This window comes from Notechis scutatus, chromosome 1 (genome assembly GCF_049901735.1).
Source record: "Notechis scutatus isolate UNSWTSFEM ecotype Mainland chromosome 1, rNotScu1.2, whole genome shotgun sequence".
Classification (NCBI taxonomy): Eukaryota; Metazoa; Chordata; class Lepidosauria; order Squamata; family Elapidae; genus Notechis; species Notechis scutatus.
This window is the reverse complement of record NC_142009.1, coordinates 273,426,245-273,452,417: the sequence shown is the minus strand read 5'-3', so window position 1 is coordinate 273,452,417 and position 26,173 is coordinate 273,426,245. Positions and strand designations below refer to the sequence as shown.

Below are 26,173 nucleotides of genomic sequence, written 5' to 3'. Positions count from 1 at the left end.
TTCACAGAAACATAATTCAAACAGACCTCAAGTATGTGGACTTCTGTCATCCCTCCAATCAAGAGAATAACACTTAAATTAACATTATACATCAACATCAATGAAAATAAAATGAGCACTGGGAAGAGCCTCTGACAACCATTAATTGCACCTCCCGCTGTAGGATTTCTACTAAAAAAAAAAGAGCATTACTTTATCCCACTACAGAGGGACGCACATCCAATTGTGGAACATTAGCACCAACATTTCCCTCCCTCCCCAGCTGTTGTTTCAGTACTTCAGGATTGAGTCCATAAGCCTTCAGTTACTTATCCTTGGTCCTTCACAACTATACCCTCAGCAATTGTATATGTTGACAAGCCGCAGCCAATCTTAGATTTGGAGGACAATCTCATCAAAACACCCCACGTGTAAAATTGCCACCCATTCAGCTTCACACGCGAAAAAGGAACATTAGGTTTCCACACAAAGCATTTCCTGTGGGGGGGGGGGACCCATAGCGTACGAGGAGGCCAAGAAAAAGAAAAGCCACGCATCCGCTTCAAACGAAAGGAGAGAGGTCATAACCACTGGGACCTTCTCCTATTTGTGTTTTCAAGGAGCGCAGGTCGGTTTTGGACTTTTTGTCCCCAAGTTTATTAGCTTAGCTAATGAACAAGGAGGCAACGGCCCTTTTTCCAACGGCGTCGCCCTCCGCCTCCAAAAATTCAGTAAAAGCAGGAGCGGGGAGAGCGGTGGGGAGACGGTGGGCTCAAGGCAGCGCCCCAGCCCAACCTGACCAGGAACACCCCTCACTTGGTAAAGGGGGTGACAGCCCCCAACCTGAAGGCGAGGCTGAAGCCCGAAAAAAAGCCGCTTCCCCTCCTTTCTCTCCCGGTGGGGAATGGGTCAGGCCGGCTCCTTCACTCACCATGTATAACGTAAAAGGGAAGCCAAGCAGGAAGAGCCACAGGTAGAGGTGCAACGCGTTGACCCCGGCGCCCTGGTGCGGGTCTTGGTACCAGCCGCCGCTCAAAGCCGCCCACACACCCTGGCGCAGGATCTGCAGCACCTGGGAGCCCATGGCGGCCTGGCCCCAGCCCGGGTCCTGACAGCCCCGAGCCCTCTTCCCTCTACCCTCCCTGCGAGCCCGGGCACAACTGCCCGCCGCCTCCACAGCCCGAGCCTCGCGACAGCCACAAGAGCCACCCCCTGTCCTCCGTCTTCCCCTCCTCCTCCTCCTTCTCCTCCTCCCCCCGCCAACGCCGCCGCCATCTTACTTCCGGGCACCGGACCGCCCGCCCGCCCGCCCGCCTATGGACCGACAACCCTTGCGGCAGCCGACGCGACCTCAGCGCCCAACCTGGATTCTCCGCCCGCTGCGCGAACGGAAGGTGCGGCGGCGGCATCATTTTCGGTTCGGCTGCCCAACCGCTTGGCGAGCAAGACTCCCCCCCCACCCCCAAGTGAAGCGACTCGAAGCCGCAAAGGGCAAAGATGCTTATTCTCGGTCCTTGGCGAATGATGGAGGGGCTTTTCTTGGAGCTGCTTTCCAGCCCCAACGCTGTTTTCCTTGCGTTTGGACTTTTTAGCCTGCGTTGATGTCCCCAAATTGCCAGATATTTACTTAGGTCGCTGGAGAGGTCCACCGCCTGGCTCGCCAGGTGGCAGAGAATCAAGCCTTTGGCAAAGCTGTCCACAGCCAAAGCAACAGAACTCGAGTTGCTTTGGACTGCATCTGCTGTCTTCTCTATCGGAGCGTCTTCAGCCGTTAGCATTGCTGAAAGTATGGGAATGGGCGGGGGAAGGCATTTATTTTACAGGATCACTAAAAATGCAAAAGGTGTCGGAAATTGCGAAAAACTAGAACTTCGAAAAAGGGATAGAAGAGCAGCTCGCTTGTCGGGACCGGGAGCGGTGTACTTTCCTAGCGCTTGTAATGTGAAAGTACAAATGGCCATTAGTTCGCAGACACTTGAGGTTTGGCGATTTGGACCGCTGTCCTATCACCCTTTCCCCCGGCGAGTGTTTTTTTCAACTGGACTTCCTGGTTTTTCTTCAGTTGCCTCTTGAAAAACCACCTTTGGGGGACAACCGTGACCTGGATAACTGAGAATCTCCATAGACATTTTCTGTGCTGAGGAAAACGCTTATGCGCAAGGCAGCGTACAGCGTTGTGGGCAGTTAAGCAGCTCGCTGCGACCATGAAATCGGGCGATGTGGGTCACTGATTAAACCACAAGTACTGCGGTACAATACTGTGCCAAAGTGCCATTGGCTTTTGGAGAAGAGTAACCCGGCAAAGAAGAACTGAAGTGAAAAGAGCGTGATTTTGTAGTGGGTGGGGCCTGGAGTTATTAAGTTACGCCCCCTCCTCCCTTCTCGCGAGATGGTCAATTCTTGCGAGAACAGGAAAGCCGAAAGCGTCCTGTGGTGTCATAGTAACGAGGCTTTCTTCCTCCACGCCTGCTTCGTGGTGTGCTGACAAAGCTGTATTCGATCTTCCCAACCGCTCCCCCCAAAAAACCATTTTGTGTTAGTGCTGCTTTATTTTTATTTATTTTTTTATTACGGTTGTAAAATCTACCGTGGACCATAGTCTGGTATTATTCACATAGCAGATCTGTATCAATTTGCCTGTAATTAACCATGGTTTATTCAAGCCAGCTTTCTGTTTTGCATGATGTATGGCATGCTAGGCAAAATTATGGCTGACTAACTCGTTGTAACTAACCCCAGCCAAAAACGAATGGCAGTTTGCTTGCAAACTGTGGGACGATATTAATTAAAACACATCTTACCAGGTGGTCATTACTTTGATTGACAAAAAGACCCAATGGTTTCATTGACTTTAGAGCTGTATGAGAGCAGGAACTCCTTGTAAGGTTACTTTCACCAGCAAAATCAAAGGGGAGGACTGAAGTTAAGAGGGATCCATAAGGCAGGTGGAGTTCCATCTACCCATATAAAGGCAGGAGCTGTCACTGAGAATACAATGCCTGGGGAAACACAGTGTGTGCTCTCAGCAACCGGATAGATGGCAAACAGTCCATTACAACAAGGTGGTAAGAAAGAAGAAAACATTGGGATTTAATTCTCAACATATACAGATCTTTCAATTTTGTAGGAACCGTTTTTTACATAATCATGTCTGCCTAGCATCCACAGTAAAATTACTTATCCATGCAATTCTCACAGATCCTGATTTTGTGAATATTTCCTAAAAAATCTGCCCACCCAAAAAGTGGCTCAGAGAGCATGAGGGAAATCAATCCACATAAGAAAAGTCCTTTTCCATTTGGAAGAAAATGCACACTATTTCTCTGTTGCTACCAAAGATAGCCTGTGCTTGGCTAGAGTTAAACCATTCCTCTAGTTATCTGGGAACTTGAATAAGTAGATCTGGAGGTAATTATATGTGTAGACACAAGCTAATGTAATCACCAATGCTGCAAGGTTTGAGAGAGGAACATAATATAAAAAGTGAAAAAGAAATCTTGAAATTATCAAAGTAGAAATGAAATTTTAGGCATATGTGAACTTAAGTGTACCAGGATTTATTCAGGGCATGGCATGGCAATAATGCTCAGAAAGAACATTACTCAGTATAATATAAACTATAGTTGGCTATAATCCATTAAATGATGAGATGGTATATTAGAATTATTGGATATCCCATACGCAGTTACACTAATATATGCTCCTATTGATCTGTTTCTTGGGATATTTTATCCAATCCCCATTTGGGGAAAGTTCTTTAGCTATCAAATAGGACATTTAATCACCAAAAAGGAGATGAAATACCCATTGAATTATTATAAACAAAGAACAAATATGAAGCAAGACTGAATTACTGACAAGTACATAGATCAGTTTATATTTTTTTTTCCAAAAAAGTGAGATGCAGAGAATATATAAATTATTGAACCGTTTCATTAATTATTCATATAAATAGATTTATGATATTCTTGATAAGATGTGGAGATTCACACTTAGAGAAAGTAATGCCAAATGTACTAGCAGATTTTAGAAAAGTCAGTGGAGCATAAGGTACCTAGTATAAATGGTGTAATATTTTTTTAAAATTTTTATTAGTTTTTAAAAACAAACATAAACAAACAAAACATAAAAACATCAAGCTATCTTCCATGTGTGTACAGTGTGCCGGTTGGTTTACAAATTGTTTTGTGCTTCCATTTCGTAGTCTTCAATTACAATTGCATTGCATATAATCTCATATTTAAATGATGTAATATTAAAAAATAAGACATTACAAGAAAAAGATCATTTGCTTTGTTGGCTGGTATATAGTTTTATTTAATATGAGCTCAGAAATTAATATTAGCTATCTGATGGAGAAATAGAGATGTATGGAGAAAAGCAATGGAAAGAATCAGTAAAACTCATTGCAAAGATGACCAAAATTAGGTTAGGTTTCCAGGAATGTGAACCATGATCTTTATTTAGCAATCTGACAGCTATATGTTTCCTTTCTGTATCATCACACAAAGTTTAATAGAAATTAATGAAAATTTCTGGTTAGAAGAATTGTACTTCCATTTATTAGTTTGTCAAATTTCAACACTATTTCACTGAGGTGACTTTGCTGAGTTTAGAAAGAATGGGCAAAAACAAATACTGGAAAATGACTAGAAATATGGGGTTCTTGCACTGTCTCTTTGGGAGCAAATTTTAGAGAAGGCCAGTCCAGCCATACAGCCAGGGCAATTAATTTTCTCAAGGGGTCACATGAGAAACTGGAACAGTTGTGGAGGTCAAAACCAACAGGGTTGTAAAAGTGCATAGGGATGCATGCATGTAAGCACATATGTAAATTGGGGGGGGAAGCAATAACCTTCAAAATAAAAACAATGCAATTGTGTGCATGGCATACCTTTTTACAGTTAATTTCTAATTTCTGACTGACCTCACATGAGCTGGACAGGGATACCCTTAGGGTTTTTATTATTTGTTTCAATAAATGAAACAAAATAATCCTTAAAGAGCTCTTCTGTTGCCTGCATTCGCACACACACACACACACACACACACACACACACACACACACATTCCAGTCATAGAAAACTTTTTGAAGCCATCACAAATAACTCCACACTTTGTTTCTTCAATCAGTTCCTGGTAGTCCTTTCTACCTCTGCATTTGAATCAGATGCCCATGAAGGTATTCCTTATATAATGTGAAAAGGTGAAAAATGCATGACACCAAGCCTGTACTACATGGTGAATAGGATAAGATGATGAAATCCAACGTAATTTCATTTTTGTAGTTCTGATCTTACTTGTTTCAGATTTTGAGGTTCGCAATGTAGCAAGGAGTTGTTAGTGGTGTCAAGTTCAATAAAATCTATTAACACCCTCTGCTGATCAAAAATTGTAATCATGAGTTTTCCTATTGCACCCACCCCTCTCCTAGAAAAATGAAATATCCTGGGCAATATTAAAAAGGCAGAATATTTCCCCTAAAAAAAGTAGAAACTCAGAAGCAGAAACTCACCTCAGAGAGGCAGAAACTCAGCCCCCCACCTTTGTTAATGGGCCATTAAGGCCTAGGCCAGAGTATTCTACATAATAAAGGCCTCTACCCATCTCACTACCTGACCTGGGAAGATAGTATCAGCCAATACTCAGGTGAAGCCATGTGGTCCAGACAAAGCCTACAAAATTAGTTAAGACCCCCGCCTCTGGGAGTCTGACAGCCAATGGGATGCATTTCTTGCACAGGAACAGGAAACACTAAGGTGGGGCCCTAAGAGAGGGTATATAAGAAAGAGTCCCTCCACATCTTGGCCCTCCATTCTCTTTTCACCTTGAAGCATGTGATCATCCTTTTCACTTTGGAGTTCCAAGCCATGTGGTCCTGTCCACCATTAAACCATCTTTCCAAACAGCCTCCATGTTTCCAGTGTCTTTTTCCCCACTTGGAACTGAACCCAAAAGGATAATTCTTCCAACACTATCAAAGCATGTTTGTTTGGTGTTTTTTTGCAGTGAAGCTTTGTGATGATATTCTTTTGTTTTTGAATCATAATGATGTACCCATGGTCTGTTGGTTGCTATGATGCTTTGAAAAAAAAAATTGCTTTCCTTCTCATAGTATGACAACAATTGCTGGCAAATTTCAATTCTTTGAGCAGTTAAAACTTACATCTCATAGTGGATTGCTTAAATTAAAGAATACTCATTACAAGCTTTCATTTTATGAACAATAGCAACACAAGCTTTCCCCCCAACTACTCTTCACCAATTTAAGTAAAAGAGAAAGCTTCCGGTGAATCAGTGCTGCCATCTGTTGGTCATGTACAATATTGGAGACATTGCTTTTCACAATCCTGGTACAATTTTTTTTTTACTACCGGTAATGTAGTTGAAGGAAAATAATTGCTGGGTTTTTTAAATAAAAAATAAAAATACCACAAATGATATGCTGATGTGTAGGCTAATCTTGCCTAGAAATTATGGTTCCAAGCCCAACCATGATTGATAACCTTTTACTATCATAGTAATATCTGACCATCACATTACTGTCAAATCTTTCTAAGATTTTTGAATTTAAAGTTTGAATACAATACAGTGAAAACATTCTAACCTGGAGCTTTCTTTGTAAAAACATTCTGATGATGCCATTTTATTTTCAGTAGAAGTGAACTGAACATTTGATTTAATGGCACTGGGTTTAGGAAATTTTGGGAGCAGTAATCAATTTTTCATTAGACATCTCCCACAATTTAACAAAGCCTGTTATTTATGAAGCAATTTGGGCAAGTGATGTAATTTTATATCATGTGTCAATTTGTGTAATTAGACAATTGATGGCTATTTGTATTTGTCATTTGTGTCAGTTTACAACATTTAATTTATAGAGATTACAAAGATAGAAAAGATTTCTCCTTTTCAATTGTATCCAACTCTAGGGTGCTGGTGCTCATCTGTTTCTTAGCCAAGGGACACTTGCCTGGTCATGTGGCACATGGAACACAATTACATTCCCACTGAAGTTTTTACCTATTTATCTAATTGCATTTGGATGCTTTTGAACTGCTAGGTTGGCAGGAGCTGGGGTAAGTAATGGGAGCTCACCCCGTCATGTGGCACTTGGGTCTCGAACCTGTGTTGTCAGCTTTCCAACTGATGAGTTCAGCATATTTAACTAAGCCATCATGCCCCTCCACAGAAATATAAAAAATCAATTATGAAATTACACAAGTAATGGAATCTTGGATTCCCAACATGGTCTGTTAAATTGAGATTTTTCTGTATTAACTGAGTTTGTTTCCTCTTTTTGCTTAGAGTTAAGGAAGGTATATTTTGTAAAGCACAGGATATCCAAATTGCTTCTGGTTTGGCTGCCAAATATTACAATGAGTTGGAAAATGTAATATCATGCTCAATAATGTTTTTTTCAAAATTTATTTAACTGTAAATATTAAATAACTATATGAAATATAGTCAAGTTTATGAATATGGTTAGATTTTATGAGATCTAACTATTAAACTAAATATCTCTTATTTAACTGTAAAGTGTAATGTGTAAGGGGAAGAATGATCAAGCTCATGGTCTGATCTCCCACTCTGTAATAGAGTGGGTACCACAGAATTCAGTCTTGCTGCTGGGACACATCATTTATCCATTTGGATAGATCTCATCAGCACATTGCAGATACACCGTTGTACCTCAGGATAAGACACACAGGATAAGTATGCTGCTTTAACCTGCTGTCTGGAGGTTGCCAGGGGCAGAAAAATTATGTATTCATGGTTGCAATTTCTTTTGGTGGGCATAGTCATTGGGCATAATATGTTATAGAAACCAGCATGAATTAAAATCAAAATATACTGTTAAAATATTGGATGATATCTGATTACATTCTACCACTAATAGAACAGTTTTTTATAAAACGAATGGGAAAGTTCCAAATATTTGCACTTAGAATAAAAGGTGACTTATAAAATTTTCAAACATAATTACTGTGTTGCACATAGGCTAAAGTACAATGTATAGTAGTTAATTGCTGGCTCTGTGTTATGCAAAGCCAGGAAGAATAGTTATTTTATTTATCAATCTGCGTGTCAATACTTGGGAGCTAATCGAGTAAACTGTTTTAATAAGTCATGGATTAAGACAATGCCAGCTGCAATACATGTATGTTGGAAACAAGTGCAGTTTTCTTTCAGGGATAGTTTAATTAGATATTCATTTATTTAAATATTAAATGAATAAACTGATTTAATTGGCTGAGATTTATTTAATCTAAATAAACCTCAACAGTGTTTTACATCCATAGCTGAATGGGTTTGCAATTCCATTTTGTTTCTCTGGTTTTGTCACCCACTATTGCATTCACCCACTGTTTATCGATTCTTCCAGATTAATGTAATACAATTAATTATGAAGATCAGTAGGATTAAAATAAAAAGCTGATATATGCCTGAATTTTCATTTAGTGCCATGCAAGCAGAATCATTCAGTTTTTCAGTCACATTTCTCTACCATGTGAGTCATCTAACTCACAGAATGTAAAGTTCTTTGTTATTCTAAATATTCTAAATTATGGCTTGTGCTGGTGAATAGCTTGTCCGTGTAGTTCAAAACTCGGTTGAAAGTGGTTGCTTCATTCAACATACTAAGCCATGGGATCTTAGTCATGATCAACATGTACTTGGTTGGTTTGTTCAATGAAAGGCACGCCATAATTTACACAGTATGGTAAGCTGTGTATTATCACAAGCTAACAATACACAGTTAGCAACTAGAAAAATGTTCCACTGAGATGATCTGAACTTGAACATTTCAGCCATTATTTTCCTACTTCAGGAAACAAATTGCTGCATTGGCTTGAAATGCCATGCTAGCATTAGCAAGGCAGCAATCTTGCTCATATTTAAGATTATTTAAGTAGCTTGCTAGGAAAGCTATGCCAGCAGAAAACTGATTTGAACAAACAAAAAACGCACTTTTATTAGGATCTATTTCTCTATTTACATTTGTTACATACCTTACGATTCCCCCCCACCCCGGGATGGTACATACAATTGAACTGCAACCCGAGAACAGTGACCAGACTTTGCTTTTAAATTATAGCGCTGTAAATTGGCCTTGGGAATACACCGATAGGTGCATTTATCTCATAAAACGGTCACTTGACTCCTCCCATCGATATTTGGGTGGTCGCAGGTAGCCTCAAATTTTGTGCCTTCGTTTCTTTCAAAGGCAGGTAGCCCCACTTGGTTGCCAGAACCAAGGAAGAAACAGAAGAGTTCCGATAGAGCCAAAAAGGTTACTTTGAAAAAGAAAAGATGCTCATCGTAAGGGCCGTTTGGCATGTCTAGCCGACACAACTGGCACTTCGGAATACTATACAACACCAAACCGGAGAACCCCGTAATTCGTCCGGAGTGAGCAAAAAGACCGCTCTTCAGAATAAGGGCAGCCGTTTGCCTCCCTCGATCCGCGCCCATTCATTCGCAAGCCACGGAGTCGGCTGGCGCGCGCGCCAAGGCGCGCCGGGAGGCCAAAGGCAGCCTTCTCACCTAGCAACGACAGAACCTTGAGCTTCCCGCATTGACGCTCAATCCGATCCAAGGGAACGTTGAGGGAGCCGCCCAATAGGAAGGACGGCTTAAAGCGCGTGCGAGACAGCTGAGGGGAGGGTGGGGGGGAACGAGGCGGAGAGGCTTAAACTGGGAGGCAGGATGCCGTTAAGGCGCCGCCGATCTTCAATCAGGTAAGGGAGGAGATTGAAGGACTGCCGCAACAGCGAATGAGAGCCCAGGGATAACCGGTCAGGGAGGCGGGGTTTTCCGGACGCTCCTCCCTCGTCCCCTCTTCCAAGCTTGCCCGGTCAATCAGGTGGCTTAGGATGTGCGGTCGGCGGCCCCGGCGGCGCGCGATGTGGCTGTGGAGGGGCTGCTGGGCGGCGTCTCTTCTCCGCGGAGGGCTGTGGCGCGGCTCCGGCCTCGGCGTTCCCTCAAGGGTGGATCGGGAGCCGGCAGCCGCATGAGCTATAGGCAGCTTTCCCTGCGGGCAGCCCTGCCCCCGAATGGAGGAGCCGTTCCGTCCGCCTCCTCCTCCACCTCCTCCTCTCCTCCTCCCGCGCAGCCCCCTTCAGCCGCCGCTGCCGGGGGAGGCTGAAGAGGAGGGAGCGGCGGCGGCGGCGGCGGCCAGCCCCGCTTGGGGGAAGGCGGAAGCCGCGGCCTCGGGCGACAGCGCCGGCGGGGGGGCCGGCCTCTGGACGGCTGTCTTCGAGTACGAGGCGTGCGGCGAGGACGAGCTGAGCCTGCGTCCCGGCGACGTGGTGCAGGTGCTCTCCAGGGACTCGCAGGTATCCGGGGACGAAGGCTGGTGGACGGGCCAGATCGACCAGCGCGTCGGCATCTTCCCCAGCAACTACGTGACCAGCAGCCGGGGCAGCAGCAGCGGACGCCGCCTCCGCCTCCAGGAAGGGAGGAGGTCGGATCTTCAGGCTGCCAGTCCGGCCATCCAGTGTAAGAAAGGAGGGCTCGGTGTGTGTGTGTGTGTATGTGCGGGGGCAGGCGTTCAGGAAGACGCCCGAGCTGTTAAACGCCGGGCTTAATGCCCTGTGGATGTTGGGGGCTTCTGGGGAAGAGCCGAATTTCTCTTTCCCCCTCCCCAACATAAAGCCTGTGCATAAAGCCCATTCAGACGACCAATGGGAATTCCCCCCCCCTTTGCAGATCAGAGCCGCGATTCAGGGGAGGCTCGGTTTAACTTGTGCCGAAGAAGTTTGCGGAGGGGTCGTGCGTGTAGGCTGCATGCTTGTCACTTCGGTAGGCTTGACTCGTGTCTTTGAAACTTCGTCCAGGGATGGCATCGATTTCTCCCATCTGAATGAGATTGCAATAGTCGCGATCTTGCTTGCGTTTTGCAGAAGGCAATCGGATACTTCCGGGGGGATCTAAGGAAGGGGTGTGGCTATAGTGTATCCCATCGATGTTTATCGCCGTCCCCCCCCCCCCCCCACCTTTATGCTCTTTCTTGATCCCAACGCCAGTAAACTCGGAGAATTGTATATTCTTCCCCATATTCTTGTTCTGTATTTTAGATGAAATAATCCAATGCCCCACTGCTTCAAAGTAGGTCATATAAATTCAACCTAATTGTGGCTTCCTGTATAAGTTGCATCTCTGAAAACTGTGCATTCAAGAATACCTACCAGTGTTGCTGAGTGTCAGGGGGTATACTAGTTTAATAAAGAATGATAACAGTATAGAAGTATAATGTCATATAGTGTCAGGAGAGAAACATTTTTCAGCAGTGTACTTTTACTTGTTAAATGGGTCGTTTTTGGAAGGGACCTTGATACTCTCTCAGCTTGGTTGTTTTGTTGTTTCATTACCCAAACTAGGTAACATCAGTACTCTTATAGGTCATTTCCCCCTCCTTTGTAACTTCCATGCTCTTTATGCCCAATTGTTTTTCTTAAATCTCAGTAGTAACTTGGGTCCAGTTTCACATGCTTTTTAGTATATAAAGGTAATTTGTTCTGAAGTCATTATAAATGTTGTAATCTCAATTTTAGTACAAACTAGCAAGGTGATTTTCCTGTGTTCATTAATTCGATTCATTATGAGGACGTTTCAACAGTTCTTACCACAAAGATATAAAGCTTCCTATGTTTGAGTGGTTTGTCCCAACTGTCAAAGCTTCTGTGATTTCCCCCTTTTTTTTTCCTGTGATCTTAATGCCTCAACACATGAACAGTTCAGTTTTCTGCTCACTCTGCTTAGAAACTTCAGCAGAGGGCATTTATGGTTTTCATCTAGATTTTTGTTCCAAGATGTTTTCTGTCAGGATACACAGCTGAAATGTGTTAAAATTCAGTAAGAGGTGTTAGCTTATCTTGTATGGAATAGTCAATATTTTCTGATTACTGTTATACATTATTGCCGAAATCAAAATATTTCAAAGAGAATGCTAGACCTGGCATTTTTCTTTCTTTTTCAAATCCTAATTTTGCAAATCATTTCATTCTTATACCTTAAACATTTGCAAGAGAAAATAGAGTTTAAAAATACAACATATGGGAAACTTATATTCACCTCAAAAGGAAATAGTAAATAATCTGAAAAAGGAAACTACATTAATTTTGACACTGCTGCCTCATTTTGGTTTTGAGATGCATCTTGTCCTGAAAAAAACAATGAACAAAGAAAGTTCTCCTTCCCTGTCCCTTTCCTTTTCTGTGGGAAAGAATATGCATAATATTGCTTTGAGACCATTTAATAGTAGCATTATAATTGGCAATGTGTTATGGAGGAAAATAGGATTTTATATGCAGCACTTTTCAATGATACAAAGCTATCTGTTTTCATTTGTCGCTATTCAGTTCTTACATATATCAAATTGACCTGGCTGCAACTGACAGAAGTTAAGTTACAGGGTTTTTAGTTACCTAGCATCCACCTCACATAGATGACTTTTGGATGGCTTACAATAAAACAGATAAAAATAATAAAATGCATAATATAAAATAAAAAATAGGAGCTAAGTTTCATAAACAATACCCTATATGTCCCTTTTAAAGTTATATTTAACCAGTATTTCTACACTGATGCAGTATAATCTTGTTCTTTTCATACGCAGAAATACAGTGAAAAGTCTACTCAGAAATATGTATTTGGGTGTCAACTCTTTGTGACTACTTTATACAAGGAAGTTATAGAAGTTTAACCAAGTAATATAATCAACAGAAACACAGTCAAATAATCAAAGTTGGACAATTTAGTTTAGCCATATAGAGATGATTTGGCATAAAGTGAGTTTTAGACTAAATATTCATGCAATTGCACTGAGTAACCTTTGTTATTTATACTCTTGTAAAGATGCATTGTTTATATTGCCTTTTTAAACCAATATTGTATAGTTCAGAACAGTATGGTTCTGAGAGTAAAGTCTGTTTGTTCCCAAATGTACATCTCTCTCTGTGTGTATATGCAATATATACATACCTACACACATACATAATCTAAACAGAATTAAATTTGATAAACGATAAAACATCTTCATTATTTATATTGAATAATATTTAAAAACTAAACTTTGAATTTATCTGCTTTTTGTTACATGAAAGTATTTGTATGGGAGATAACTCTTCTCTTAACCTTAAAAAATCCTGTATAATGTATAAATTATAGTAATCATTAAAAGTTTTTAGTCTACAAAATCATATGCTTCAGATTGCTGTTGAGAATTCTAGCAAACCTTGTATGTTATCACCAAAGGAGCTGTCCATTCAGCACCCATTAATTCAGAACTTCAATTTTCTGTTCATAAAATGTAAGCATCCTTATGTCCTCTGATACAGTACTGAAAACAACAGTAAATGAAATGAAAAGTTTCACTTCTTTTAATCACTTAATAAAAAAAATATACAGGAAATCTGAGTAGGCTTAAGCTTTTTAAATAGGGAATTCAGAACTATAACTTCTGCTGTTCCTTTTTTCCACTTCACTTAAACTTAAAGATCCCAATTTACTATTTCAGTTGCTAAAGATGTTTTCTAGTTCAATGTCTTTTAACATTAAATTCCCACATGACTATTTGGACTTCTAAAGTTTTTCAGAATCCTACTTTTTGCTTTCATTCATTGATATTTCAATAGTGACAGATCTTCATTAGATGGACTGCAAGAATTGCAGTAACTAATATGCTGCCTTTCTGTAAGAGCTTCTTGAATTCTGAGGGTTACTAGTAATACAACCAGCATATTTCTTGATTGCTGGTTCCTTTATTGTAGACAGATGATTCTAAAGACAGAAGCTATCAGTATTATATCTTCATTGTCAGTTGTAAGTAAATTTGTCTAATTCTCTTTTAAATTTGGCTAAATCATTCTCTGTCTTCAGCAAATTGGTCATCATGCTGTTTATCCAAGAATCCAGATTGGAGTGAACAAGATGAGTGGTGTTGGAAAGGCAGTGTTTACTCCTTGTCATTGTAACAACATTGTCATTGTAAAAGCTATTGGGAAAATTATTGACCATTTTTCCCAATATTTCATTGTCAAGGATATTATATGCATATAGGGCTTATACATTAATAATCTTAAATTGCATCTTATATTATTTTTACTTTTCAAAATTGATATTTTCCTTAAAATCGGTATTTTTCAATTCCAGCATGTCAATATAAAAGGAAACTTGCTATGAGTTTCTCAGCAGCTATTTTTATGTTATTTATGTTTATATTTCATAACAGTATTTTTATTCTGTTTTTATCCTGCTTTAATAGTTGGTCCCCCAAAGTCCTGTATATAAGATGGAGCTATATAAATCTAATTAATTAAATAAATAATTGTACCTGCTTTTAGACTTCCTTGGAATTATTTGGACCATAATTTGAACAGCAGTCTATAGTCTTGATTATTTGCATGTTTATAAATATGGAAAACCAAGGATAAATTCTTCTTGTGGTGGAATTACAGTATTAATTGTTGTTTATTAGCCAGAAAACAACACACAAATATTAGAATGCTATATCTCAAAACAAATGATGCCATAAGACATCTTCCTTATCGCCAGTATGATGAACTTGCCCTTCCTGATTTCCACATGTGTATCACATGAAAAACTGAGCTCTCAGTTAGCAAGATTGTTCATTGCAACTTCATTGTCATCATCATCCAATCATGCATCCCATCTTACATGTCATAGCGTCTCCTGGTGACTTTAGCATGAGTACATTTGTGCAGAGAAAAATAATTCAGGTATCGAAGCATCAACTAAACTATTTAGATTTTGAAGGTAAGAAGTGGCCCTTTGAATCTAGATTGGAAACAAACTGAAAACCAATGCAGCTGATATGACTCTGTTGTATTATGACTGGGCCCCTGTCCAGAGGTATGCCGAAGTTTATCAAGGATATACTCATAAAGAGTACAATACCCAGACATGCAATTGTAGCTTTAACATGTAAGTTGCCTTGAGCCTTTGTAATAGGGAAAAGTGAAATATAAATAGACCGTTCTTAATACTGTTTTCTTCACCTAATACTCCTTCCTCCTCCTAATTTCTCCACAAAACACTCCTGTGAGGTGGGTTGACCTAAGAAAGAGTGACTGGCCCATCTCAAAGCTTTTAAAAAGTGTGTCATATTTCAATATGCTTCTTATATTGAAAGAGTAATAGTGAGCTTTGAGTTTCTCCTCCATGCTGCATCGAGAGCCCAGGATGGGTTGACTCGTTCCTATGACGTCATAGCTGAGTCTGTACTAAGATATAAAAGCCAGCCCCCGGGAGAGACCCCAGCTTTTGACTCAGCTCCTTTCAGTCAGTAGCTGTGTCTCTGAAAGCGTTCTGTTAGGTAGCAATCACAGCGATCTTCAGTACTTTTTTCCTCTCTTCAAGCAGCTCCCAGAGATCTGGGCAGGTGCTCTTTCAGGAGAGCCCTGCAACGTTGGGAGCAGCGTCACAGAGCTCTGTGCAGGCAAGCTGGGCAGCGTCTGCAGACCTCCCCCACGCCTGCAGTTTGGAGGGATCATAAACACGATCGGCAAACTGATAAGAGCTCAAGCCAGCTGATCGTGTAGCTGGTTGCTGTGTTTTTCCCTTGCTAACTTCGCTCGGGGCTCTGTATAGCCTGTTCCCCCGTCTCAACGGGGACGTGGGCTTTACTCTCGCCTTTTCATCATTCCCAAAGCCTCAGGGGGGTGGCGAGCCATCCTTGATCTAAAATTTCTCAACCAATTTGTAAAATACAGGCGATTTAAAATGCAGACTCTGCATTCTATTTTAGAGAGCGTTCAGGAGGGTGACCTCCTCTCTTCCATTGATCTCACTGAGGCTTACCTCCACATCCCAATTTGGCCTCATCATCGCCGGTTTCTCCGTTTCTGTTATCAGAATACCCATTACCAGTATCAAGCACTTCCCTTCGGCCTCTCATCGGCTCCAAGGGTCTTCACAAAGGTTCTGGCAGCATTGGTGGCATCTCTGCGTTCTATTCCAATGAGGATCCAATGCTACTTGGATGACATTTTGATTCTTTCCTCTTCCATCCTTGTGGCCCATCGGGATCTGCAAATTACCCTGTCATATCTCCAGAGCCACGGATTTTCCATCAACACCAAAAAGAGCCAGCTCTCTCCTACAACCAAATTGCAACACTTGGGATCAGTCATCGATACCATGTCATGCCAGGTTTTCCTGTCCCCAACTTGTGGAAAGAGCCTTGCAGAGATCATCAGCCTGATCCAGCAACATCAAATTGTCCCCCTGTCGCTGCTGTCCAAACTTCTGGGGAAGATGGTTTCCTGTATTGGCATCATCCTGTGGGCTCGGCTCCACTCCCGAGCCCTCCAATGGTTCCTGCTTCCCTACCAGCAAGCAGGAACCAGCCACTCATCCATCAAGGTCCCACTCCCGCCACAAATCCGGAGATCTCTCAATTGGTGGCATTCCCCATCTATCTGGAGGGGACTCCTGTTCAGGGACCCAGACAGGCTAGTGATAACCACCGATGCCAGCCTGGGTTGGGGTTTCCATATGCAGGGCCAGGTAGCTCAGGGCGTTTGGTCCAGATCGGAACAGACTCTTCCCATAAATTGGCTAGAGCTCAGAGCTATTTTTCTGACTCTCAAGCATTTCAGGCAATCAGTGACCGGCTCTCATGTTCTAGTCCTTATGGACAACATGGCCGCAAAGGCTCATGTCAACCGGTAAGGGGGGACGAGGTCCAAAGCCCTCATGAGAGAGGCTCTACGGCTGGGGTTATGGGCAGAGAAACACCTGTTATCGATCTCGGCGGACCACATCTCCGGGGTCAACAACTCCCAGGCTGACAGGCTCAGCAGGAGCCTAGTCGACCAGGCAGAATGGTCCATTCCTCCGTCTCTATTCAGAGATCTTTCCCTCAGATTCGGAACACTGGAGGTGGATCTTTTCTCCACTCTTCAAAACACCCAAGTCACCAGATTCTTCACCAGGTTTCCTTGCCAGGGAGCGGAGGGGACCAATGCTTTTCGGTGCAGATGGCCCAAGGCTCTCCTCTATGCCTTTCCCCCGCTTCCCATCATTCCAGCAGTAATTTGGAAGATGTTGGAGGGACGTGCGGAGCTCCTCCTCCTGGCACCCTATTGACCAAGGAGGCCCTGGTTTGCGGACCTGGTCAACCTATCGGTGGCTTCTCCTTGGAGGATCCCTGCCCATCTAATCTCCCTTCACCAGGGGGCCCTGCTCCACCCAGAGCCCCAGTGGTTCAAGCTGACTGTGTGGCACTTGAGCGGCAGCAGCTAGAGGAGGCTGATCTTCCAGAAGGGGTCATCCTTACTATCCTGGCTTCTCACAAACCTTCTACAAGGCGCATCTATGATGCCACCTGGAAGGCTTTTTCCTGATGGTGCCTCAGGGAGGGTCTGTCTCCTGCTTCAGCCCAGTTGGCAGAAGTTCTTAGCTTCCTTCAGCATGGGCTGGAGAAAGGTTTGGCCCCCAACACCTTACGCAGGCAGGTTGTGGCCCTCTCCTCAGTCCTTTCATGGGGTTCGCTTCCTTCCTTATCCCATCACACTTCAGTCAGGAGGTTTTTGAAAGGGGCTTCCAACCTGCACCCTCCGGTGGTTCACAGGTATCCTTCCTGGGACCTTCATTTGGTCCTTAATGCCTTTACAAAGCCCCCCTTTGAACCCCTTAGAACAGTGTCTCTCCGTTTCCTGACTCTGAAGGTAGTGTTCCTTGTGGCCATCACTTCTGCCAGGAGGGTTTCCGAGCTTGCTGCTCTTTCCATCAGACAGGACCTTTGTTCCTTTCACGATGATAGGGTTGTTCTTCATCTGGACCCCTCATTTATTCCAAAAGTTAACACCTGGTTTCACAGGTCCCGGGACATTGTTTTGCCTGACTTCTGTCCTCTCCTGCACCATGACTTAGAGCGGAAGTGGCGCACACTAGACGTAAGAAGGGTTCTTAGAATATACATTAAGCGGACTTCCTCCTTCAGGAAGTCGGAAGCCATGTTTGTTTCCTTTTCCCCTTTTTCACTTGGGGCACAAGGCCTCTCCTACTATTAGCAGGTGGGTCAGGTCTTGCATGGAGCAGGCCTACAAAGCTGCGGCCCTTCCGGTTCCCCGAGGTCTGACAGCGCACTCTACCAGAAGCGCAGCCACTTCTGCTGCCTGGGCAACCCAAGCATCCTTGGAGGAGATTTGTCGCGCGGCCACGTGGACATCCCCATCTCCTTTCATCAGACACTACCGTCTGGTTGCTTTTGCCTCGGCGACTGCAGCCTTCGGCAGACGGTTGCTTCAACGAGTGGTTCCACAGTCGGTGTGATGAGGCAGACAAGGACCCGCCCGTGGACATGCAAGCTTTGGTATGTCCCATCCTGGGCTCTCGATGCAGCATGGAGGAGAATGGGCGTTGGTAGAAGTGCCCTTTCTATCTATGCTGCGAGAGAGCCCAGCCCCTCCCTTGATTCGTCCGGAGAGGGTAAGACATATTTCTGTATTTATTTTGGGCTTTCAGAGACACCTTTCAGTCTGTCAAGTATCTTCGCCAAAGCTGGGGTCTCTCCCGGGGGCTGGCTTTTATATCTTAGTACAGACTCAGCTATGACGTCATAGGAAGGAGTCAACCCATCCTGGGCTCTCTCGCAGCATAGATAGAAAGGGCGTTCACGGTAACTTCTACCAACGCCCAATCTCTTTTAACTCAACAATATATTCTTATGACATTGTTAAGAGGATGCATAACAGTGGCATACAGTATATTGTTGTCTTCGCAAAATTCTTTAGGGCGAATGCTATACACATAAAGAATGAGTGTGAAATATGTTCACATCAGTATTTCTCATTTCAGAAAGTTTTCAGTGCAAAGTTGGAATATATGATCAGTAGCGAAGGGAAAGTCCTGTTCTTTTGTGAAAATTGATCTTTTTTTGTAGAATACCTTACAACAAAAACTTGTTTATGGAAGGTAGGTTTAATAATGTTTAAGGTAGCAGTTAAAAATGAACCTAGCTATAAGGTATATTGGTAAGTGTAATAGTAACTTTTAATTAAGATATATCAACATACATTAATTGCAGAACGAGGAGAGGAAAAATAACTGACCTGATCAGTTCTGCAGGTGGTGCAAAAGTGCAGCCAAAAATGTATTCCTCCCTCTCTCTCATTTAAAGCATACTTCAAAACATAGAGAATTTGGAGAGATGAAATACATCTGGAAGAGAAGAAGAGACTATGATGAATATAAATGCAAAGATTGGAAGGGGAACCCAAGGGTGTTTTTTCAAAAGGCAACTGGACTTTCTTTGTTTTTGCTTGAAGATGTTTTACTTCTCATCCAAGAAGCTTCTTCAGTTCTGAAAGACTGGTGAAGAATGGAAGGATTTATATTCTTTGCAGTCATCTGGTTGCTAGTGCCATTTGTGAGAGTTGTTGAGGCTGCCTGGAGGTTTATCTTTGCCCTCAGGGTGACATTTTTTTGGAACTGCTAAAAGAGCTGTGTTGTAAACAGGAGATAGGTAGTGTTATATCCATTCCCTTCTGTTGAAAGAGGGTTATTCAATCTTAATGTAGATGGTCTCTTTGACCCCTCTTTCAAACCAGTGGTCCTCTCTATCCAGAAAGTGGAATTTGCTATCTTCAAAAAAGTGACCTTTGTCTTACTCTTTTTGTCACTGCATTCGCCCTTCAGAAGCCAGGGGACTCATTAAAATGAGTTAGAAAAAATAGTATAAGCAGTTGCTTCTTAATGCATAATCCAGTTTTCCCTAACTTGTTTCCCCTCAGTTGGGCGGATTTCAGTGCCCAGAATTCCACAACCTGCATTGTCATTACTGAAAAGTCTGAGATTGAAGCCATAGATCTTTAAGGCACTAACTAAAGATCCGGAAGTTGGCAAGAATGCATCTACCTTTTAAAATGAAATGTTTATCCATAATAAAATCTTAGGCACAATATTGCAGTCTTATTAGACCATGATGATATAAAACATCTTCCTGGGAAGTAATTTAAATTGTGATTTTTAATGATTAAAATACATTTTTCTGAACAGTGATTCAGTTATATTTGATTTAAATTAAATCTGTCTTTTCAGACACATTCACAATATTGATTTAATATATTATTTCTGAGTATTTCTAGCAGTGGTAAGGGTGCAAAATGAGCTGACTCATATTTCCACTAGGTAAATATTTCAGCAGTCCCTTCTCTTAAAAAGTCAAGGTTAAATTGTATCAGTAAATGATAGCAATTACTGTCTTAAATAATCTTTGTGGAACTTAGACATTTTCATTTTGTATCCTAGTGCTGGAGATTGACTTCTCAGAGCTTATTCTGGAGGAAATTATTGGCATAGGAGGTTTTGGGAAAGTGTACCGTGCAGTTTGGTTTGGAGAGGAAGTTGCTGTCAAGGCAGCTCGCTATGATCCCGATGAAGACATCAGTGAAGCCATTGAGAATGTCCATCAAGAAGCCAAGCTCTTTGCTATGCTAAAACATTCCAACATAATTGCCCTTAAAGGTGTATGTCTAAAGGAACCGAACCTTTGCCTGATTATGGAGTTTGCTCGTGGAGGCTCATTAAATAGAGTGCTGTCTGGTAAAAGGATTCCACCAGACATTCTGGTTAACTGGGCTGTCCAGCTTGCTGAAGGAATGAACTATCTGCATGAGGAAGCAATTGTTCCTATTATCCACCGGGATCTGAAGTCCAGCAATAGTAAGTGGAAATTTGGAATGAAATGCCAGTAACTTTCAGGAATATTGGGCATTAAAATTGTATTTAAAAGTTGTGAGATCACTTATGTCATCACCAGATGGATAGCACTTGAAAAAACGTTAGAAAACAAATTTCCAGGCCTATAAACCTGTGTATAGAAATGATGAATAGAGAAAATCCATTCTAATCCTCTTAAGGAACAAGAATAGAAATAAAAGAAAACCAGAACCCCCTCTTTTTTTCAGTTTAACTAATTAACTTCTGCTAATTATTCCCCCTCTGTCTTGACATTTTGCTGACTGAACTATTTTCTGTTGCTTTTGTTCACCAGATTTATCAAGTTGTTTGCTCTGTAACACGAAGGGAAATCTTTAGTACTTAAGACAGACTAGAGGAAAATGAATTGTTCTTCCTTACTTGTATGTTATTGGCGATGACAAGAGTGATACACGAACGAAGACAAATATACGTGTCCCAGAATAATTATTGCAGGATCCAATCTGGGTCGATCACTGGGAACAGAGGTTTAGTCTTCCAAGCTTTCGCACTCATGTTGGACCCTATGCTAATGGGCTATTACATCTCTCTAATGGAATATAACCGACCCGGTGACCAACCCAGATTGAATCCTCCTGCAAGAGTGATACAGTTTTGTTCAGTGTCATGTATTTGGTCTGCAGTAGTTAGATTTATGTTTAGTTTTTTATATTTTAACTTTGCGATCAAATTATTTCTGTAGAGTTGTGATCTTATTGAAATGAAATTCAGTACAATTATGGTATGCTGATGATCCCCAATTATATCTTAAACTGGAGATATAAATAAGGCCCTCAAGGTACCATCCCAGTGCTTGGAGGCTGACCAGGTTTGGATGAGGGGGAACTGTCTCTGACTTCTATCCCAGCAAGACTGAATGGTTGTTAGTGTTTGGGCACCCAAATCGGGAGGTTGACCTTAGATGGGAAAGTACTTCCCCCTTCAAGATTTTATGCCCTCTGAGCATCTTACTGGATTTATAAGTTCTTGCAGAAAGAGCAGCTGTCATCTGTAACCAAGAAGGCCGTTGCATACTTCCATTTGGTACACCAAATACACCCTGTCCTAGATTGGGCGAGGGGGGGGGGCTTTCAGATATTCACTTATACCCTAATTACCTTTTAGCTCAACTACTGCAATGTGCTCAACACGGGGCTGTCTTTAAAGACCACCTGGAAGCGTTAACTACTCCAAAATGTGGCACCATGAGCAGTAATGAGCACCCCTCAGTATGTCATGTACCACCTGCGCTTCACAAGTATGGTTGCCGGTTTACTTCCAGGTGCAATTCAACATCCTGATTGTTTGCTATAAACCTCTACATGGCTTAGGGCCTGATAACTTGAGGGATCATCTGTATCCCGTAGCATTGTTCCAGACAATTTCATCCCGCAGGGTTGGCATACTCCAGGTTGTTTTGATTTTAAAATGTCACCTATTAGAATCCTGGAAGTGTACTTGCTCTGTAGCAGCACCTTTTCCATGGAACAATTTGGTTGACTCTTCCTCAGTGTGGTTTAGAAGAGGCATGAATATCTGGCTGACCACTCAGGAGTTTATCAAGGGAGAATAATATTTTTTGCTTCATCATGCATGACATATTTTTATTTATGTTTTATTTTATTGCATTTCTTTGCTTGATCATTGTAAGTTATTCAAAATCATTGAGAGTTGGATGGCATGCAAATTAATAAATTATTATTGTATACCTTCATTTTCTGGTGTTCTCAGAAAACTTACCTTGGTACTTGAGGCTAGGCTAATGTTGAATGGCAAGCCTGAAAACAAAGGAAGCTAAATCCATTGCTGTCATGTGATAATTGTAATTTATGTAGATAAAAAGGGTGTCCTTTTAAAAGAAATGAATGCAGTATCTTGTGAACTTGATTCAGTGACTATAAATTAATGCGTCTTCCCACCCCCTCACTTTATGTTTAGTATTGATCCTTGAAAAAGTGGAAAATGGAGACCTCAGCAACAAAAATTTAAAGATCACTGACTTTGGCTTGGCCAGAGAATGGCATAAGACTACTAAAATGAGTGCAGCAGGAACATATGCTTGGATGGCTCCTGAAGTTATCCGTTCCTCTATGTTCTCTAAAGGCAGTGATGTGTGGAGGTATGTTTATTAACATTAAAACATTTTTATAAGTGATCACCATCTGTAATATTAAATTATTGCTGCATTGAACCCTCGACTGTTGATTTTCCAAACCTTATGTTAATGTTATATATATGAGATTCACATATTAATTTGGAGGCTTTATTCTAAATTTGCATATATGAATTTGGAAATTCTTCAGCTTCTACTTCCTGTTGAACATGAACTGTAGACAAACTGCCAACAATTAGCTGTTCTGTTTTAAACGTATTAAAATGTGCAATCAAATTATTGTAGTAAACATAACATTTCCAATTTTCTAAAGTATGCTTCATTTATGTCATAAAGTGGATTGCTGCATGAAAAAAAGCTTTCCCCGTTAACTGCTTGATCCATTGTAGAGGCATCATTCATGTATCCAAGAACATGCTGTATTCACAGATCTGCTTTTCATTTGGGACTGTGCCATCTCTGTCTTTAATTAAAACCTATTAAGCATTCATGACAAATTTGACTTGGTATGCATTACTGAAAGCAGGCTGGACAACAAGAGAGATGCTTTTCTTTGGAAGGTGCTAAGCCCAGTTTCCCATATGATGTTAACTATAACCCCAAGACAGGGGTGAAGAAGTGATGTAGAGCACCTGGGAGATTTCCATCAGTGATGCTTCATTGAAATAAATGGGCAACAGGGGACTTAGATTGAGCTAAAATTGTAATGCAACTGAAAAAAACCCCCTACATTCTGAGAATTCCTTAGGCTATGAAAAATCTTTAGAATAGCCGTATCACTGTCTGTCTTAAATGATCATATAAAATAACTTCTTCAAGATAAATATATTTTTAAATGTTATATTCATAATAAGGCTAATTGAAAACAACCCCATTCATTTATCCACAATTAAGATTTTTCTGTGTGTACATTATTTTAATTGCATAAGAACACTTATTTTTATATATAAGGAAAGAGTGATTCCAGGATGTTGTGTTAGTGAAGGTTTACTATAAGTTGCTACATTAGTTATTAAACTTCTGTTTTGTTTTCATAGTTATGGGGTATTGCTTTGGGAATTATTAACTGGGGAAGTACCATTTCGAGGAATTGATGGCCTAGCGGTAGCATACGGTGTTGCTATGAATAAACTTTCGCTTCCTATTCCTTCAACGTGCCCAGAACCTTTTGCCAGACTAATGGAAGGTAAGAATGTGTTGGACAAACTGGATCTGTCAAATCACACAAAGATAGCTCTGAATATCTGCTGATTTTAATAACCAAGACCTTAAACCACTTGTGCAGGTACTTGAGAAGTAGAGAACATGTAGTATGTCACTTTGCTCTTTCTGGAAGAGTTATGCTTCTGTTTATATCTGTGAATATATAATTTAGAATCATATGACAATTCTTTATCATACCATGGTTATGATATGGAATTACAGGTAGTCCTTGACTTACAATTGAGCCCAACATTTCTGTAGCTAAGCAAGAAAGTGATTAAGTGAGCTTTGCCTCCTTTTACAACAATTGTTAAGTGAACTGCAGTTGTTAACTGAAGTGTGTGGTCATTAAGCAAATTTGGCTTCCCCCATTGACTTTGCTTGTTGGAAGACATCTTGTTGGAAACTTACCAATGGTGATCACATGACCCTGGGACATGCCAGTTGCCAAGAGTCTGAATTTTGATCACATGACCATGGGGATGCTTGCGACAGGCATAAGTATAAAAATTGGTCAAAAGTCACTTTTTTCAGCACCATTGTAACATCAAACAATGATTAAACAAAAGGTTGCAAGTCGAGGACTACCTGTACTGTGTAAATGAGAACCTCGGGTGGGAAGTGATAGCATCCATTAAACACTGTGGTAGAAACCTCTTTGAATGATATTTAATCCATCAGAAAAAATGTTTCAGGTATATCGTACTTGAAATATTCAGATTTTCAGCATCAGTATTTGTTCTGAATTTGGCAGAAGTATGTATATCTTTACTTACTAAGAAACAGAGTAGTCAGCTAAAATAGAATTATGGGTGTAATTTTATGTACATACATATTGGATTAAGATGCTTTGGATTAAGTAGAATTTAGGATATTAATTATAATACAAGGAACAGGCAATGCAGCAGATAAAATGTGAGTCTTTGGTAGCTGAATAAAATAGTGATTTATTAAGCCTCTTTGAAATACTAGTGATTTCAGGCTTGCAAGATTTTGTTAATGAAGCCTTACAATAAAGTAGAATTAGTTCCTCTAGTCCTATTTCCTGTCTGGATTATCCGGGAGGGCTGACATCAATCTTGCAAGTCTGAAGGTACAAATTTCCTTCCAGCCCCTTTAATTGCTTGATCCATTAGTGGGGTCCTTCCTACGTTTCTTTCCCTGGCCTTTAAGCCACTGGGGGCTCCTGCCTCTCTTATCTGATTGTTTCCTGGGCAGCATCTCCTCCTCTCATTCCTCAAGGTCTCCCATACATACCTTCCATTCCACTAGAACATTATCCTACAGCTACATAATAAGCACAGAAAGAAAATCAGAAGGGAATCTCCCTAGCAAGATGGATGTCAGCCTTCCCAGGTAGATCAGACAAAAAATATAATTGGATGACTTAAGAAGACTACAATAACTGAATCTTTCAGGTCTGATAATAAAAGCCTCCTGCCTCCTTTTTTTACAGCCTGAGAAATTAGGGAGTTTCTTCTCCCGTTTCTTTGCTGCAGGCTATATTGTCTCTTATCCGATCATTCCTTAGGCACCACCTCTTCCCAAGGTCATCTCACATACCATTACTCATATATTCTAACAAAAGAGGACATTTGAGTATGTAGTGGGAACTGAGATGATTATATGGAATGTTATCGTAGTAATTAAGTGCATAGTTCATTACCAAAGCCTCCCAAATACTGTACTATTGTAATTACTGAATTGTTGGCTTTATCCTGTTTAGATTGTTGGAATACTGATCCTCATTCAAGACCACCCTTTGCAAATATTTTGAATAAACTAACTAATATAGAAGAATCTGGTTTTTTTGAAATGCCAAAAGAATCGTTTCATTCCCTGCAAGAAGATTGGAAAATTGAAATCCAGGAAATGTTTGACCAACTCAGAGCCAAGGAAAAGGTAATTACGTGGGAACTGTTGCTTTGATAAACAATTAATCATTTCTGTCTCAGAATCCATTGCAGGTAAAGTAGATTTCTCTACAATACAGACAGACAGAACTATACTTATTAAATCTTAATTCTTTTCTAATTCTCATGAGAAGATACCTTAACATTGAATAATTAAGAAAATAAAATTCATACTTGTTCCTAAATAAAATTGTTTTAGATAAATATGGTCTAGATGAAACTGGAATATATTCAA

The 26,173-nt window shown here is 41.2% G+C and overlaps 2 protein-coding genes across 8 annotated transcripts in view; one reads left to right on the top strand and one right to left on the bottom strand.

Moving 5' to 3' along the window:
* Positions 1–1,285, bottom strand: part of PCNX1 (pecanex 1) — a 98,988-nt gene extending 97,703 nt beyond the window's left edge. For all 4 annotated transcript variants that reach the window (XM_026671106.2, XM_026671107.2, XM_026671108.2 and 1 more), the window contains exon 1: positions 911–1,285. In XM_026671106.2, the coding sequence (XP_026526891.2) occupies positions 911–1,063 (153 nt within the window). In that variant the 5' untranslated portion in view covers positions 1,064–1,285. The remainder of the gene's footprint in view (positions 1–910) is intronic.
* Positions 1,286–9,827: 8,542 nt separating this feature from the next.
* The window catches only part of MAP3K9 (mitogen-activated protein kinase kinase kinase 9), a 35,727-nt gene continuing 19,381 nt past the window's right edge, over positions 9,828–26,173 (top strand). For 2 of the 4 annotated variants that reach the window (XM_087951534.1, XM_026671285.2), the window contains exons 1-5: positions 9,853–10,482; positions 20,260–20,673; positions 22,648–22,828; positions 23,860–24,008; positions 25,752–25,927. In XM_087951534.1, coding sequence (XP_087807660.1) covers positions 10,038–10,482; positions 20,260–20,673; positions 22,648–22,828; positions 23,860–24,008; positions 25,752–25,927 — 1,365 coding nt within the window. In that variant the 5' untranslated portion in view covers positions 9,853–10,037. Of the gene's footprint in view, positions 10,483–20,259; positions 20,674–22,647; positions 22,829–23,859; positions 24,009–25,751; positions 25,928–26,173 lie in introns of all 4 variants that reach the window. The other 2 variants (XM_087951536.1, XM_087951535.1) reach the window with 2 other exon arrangements.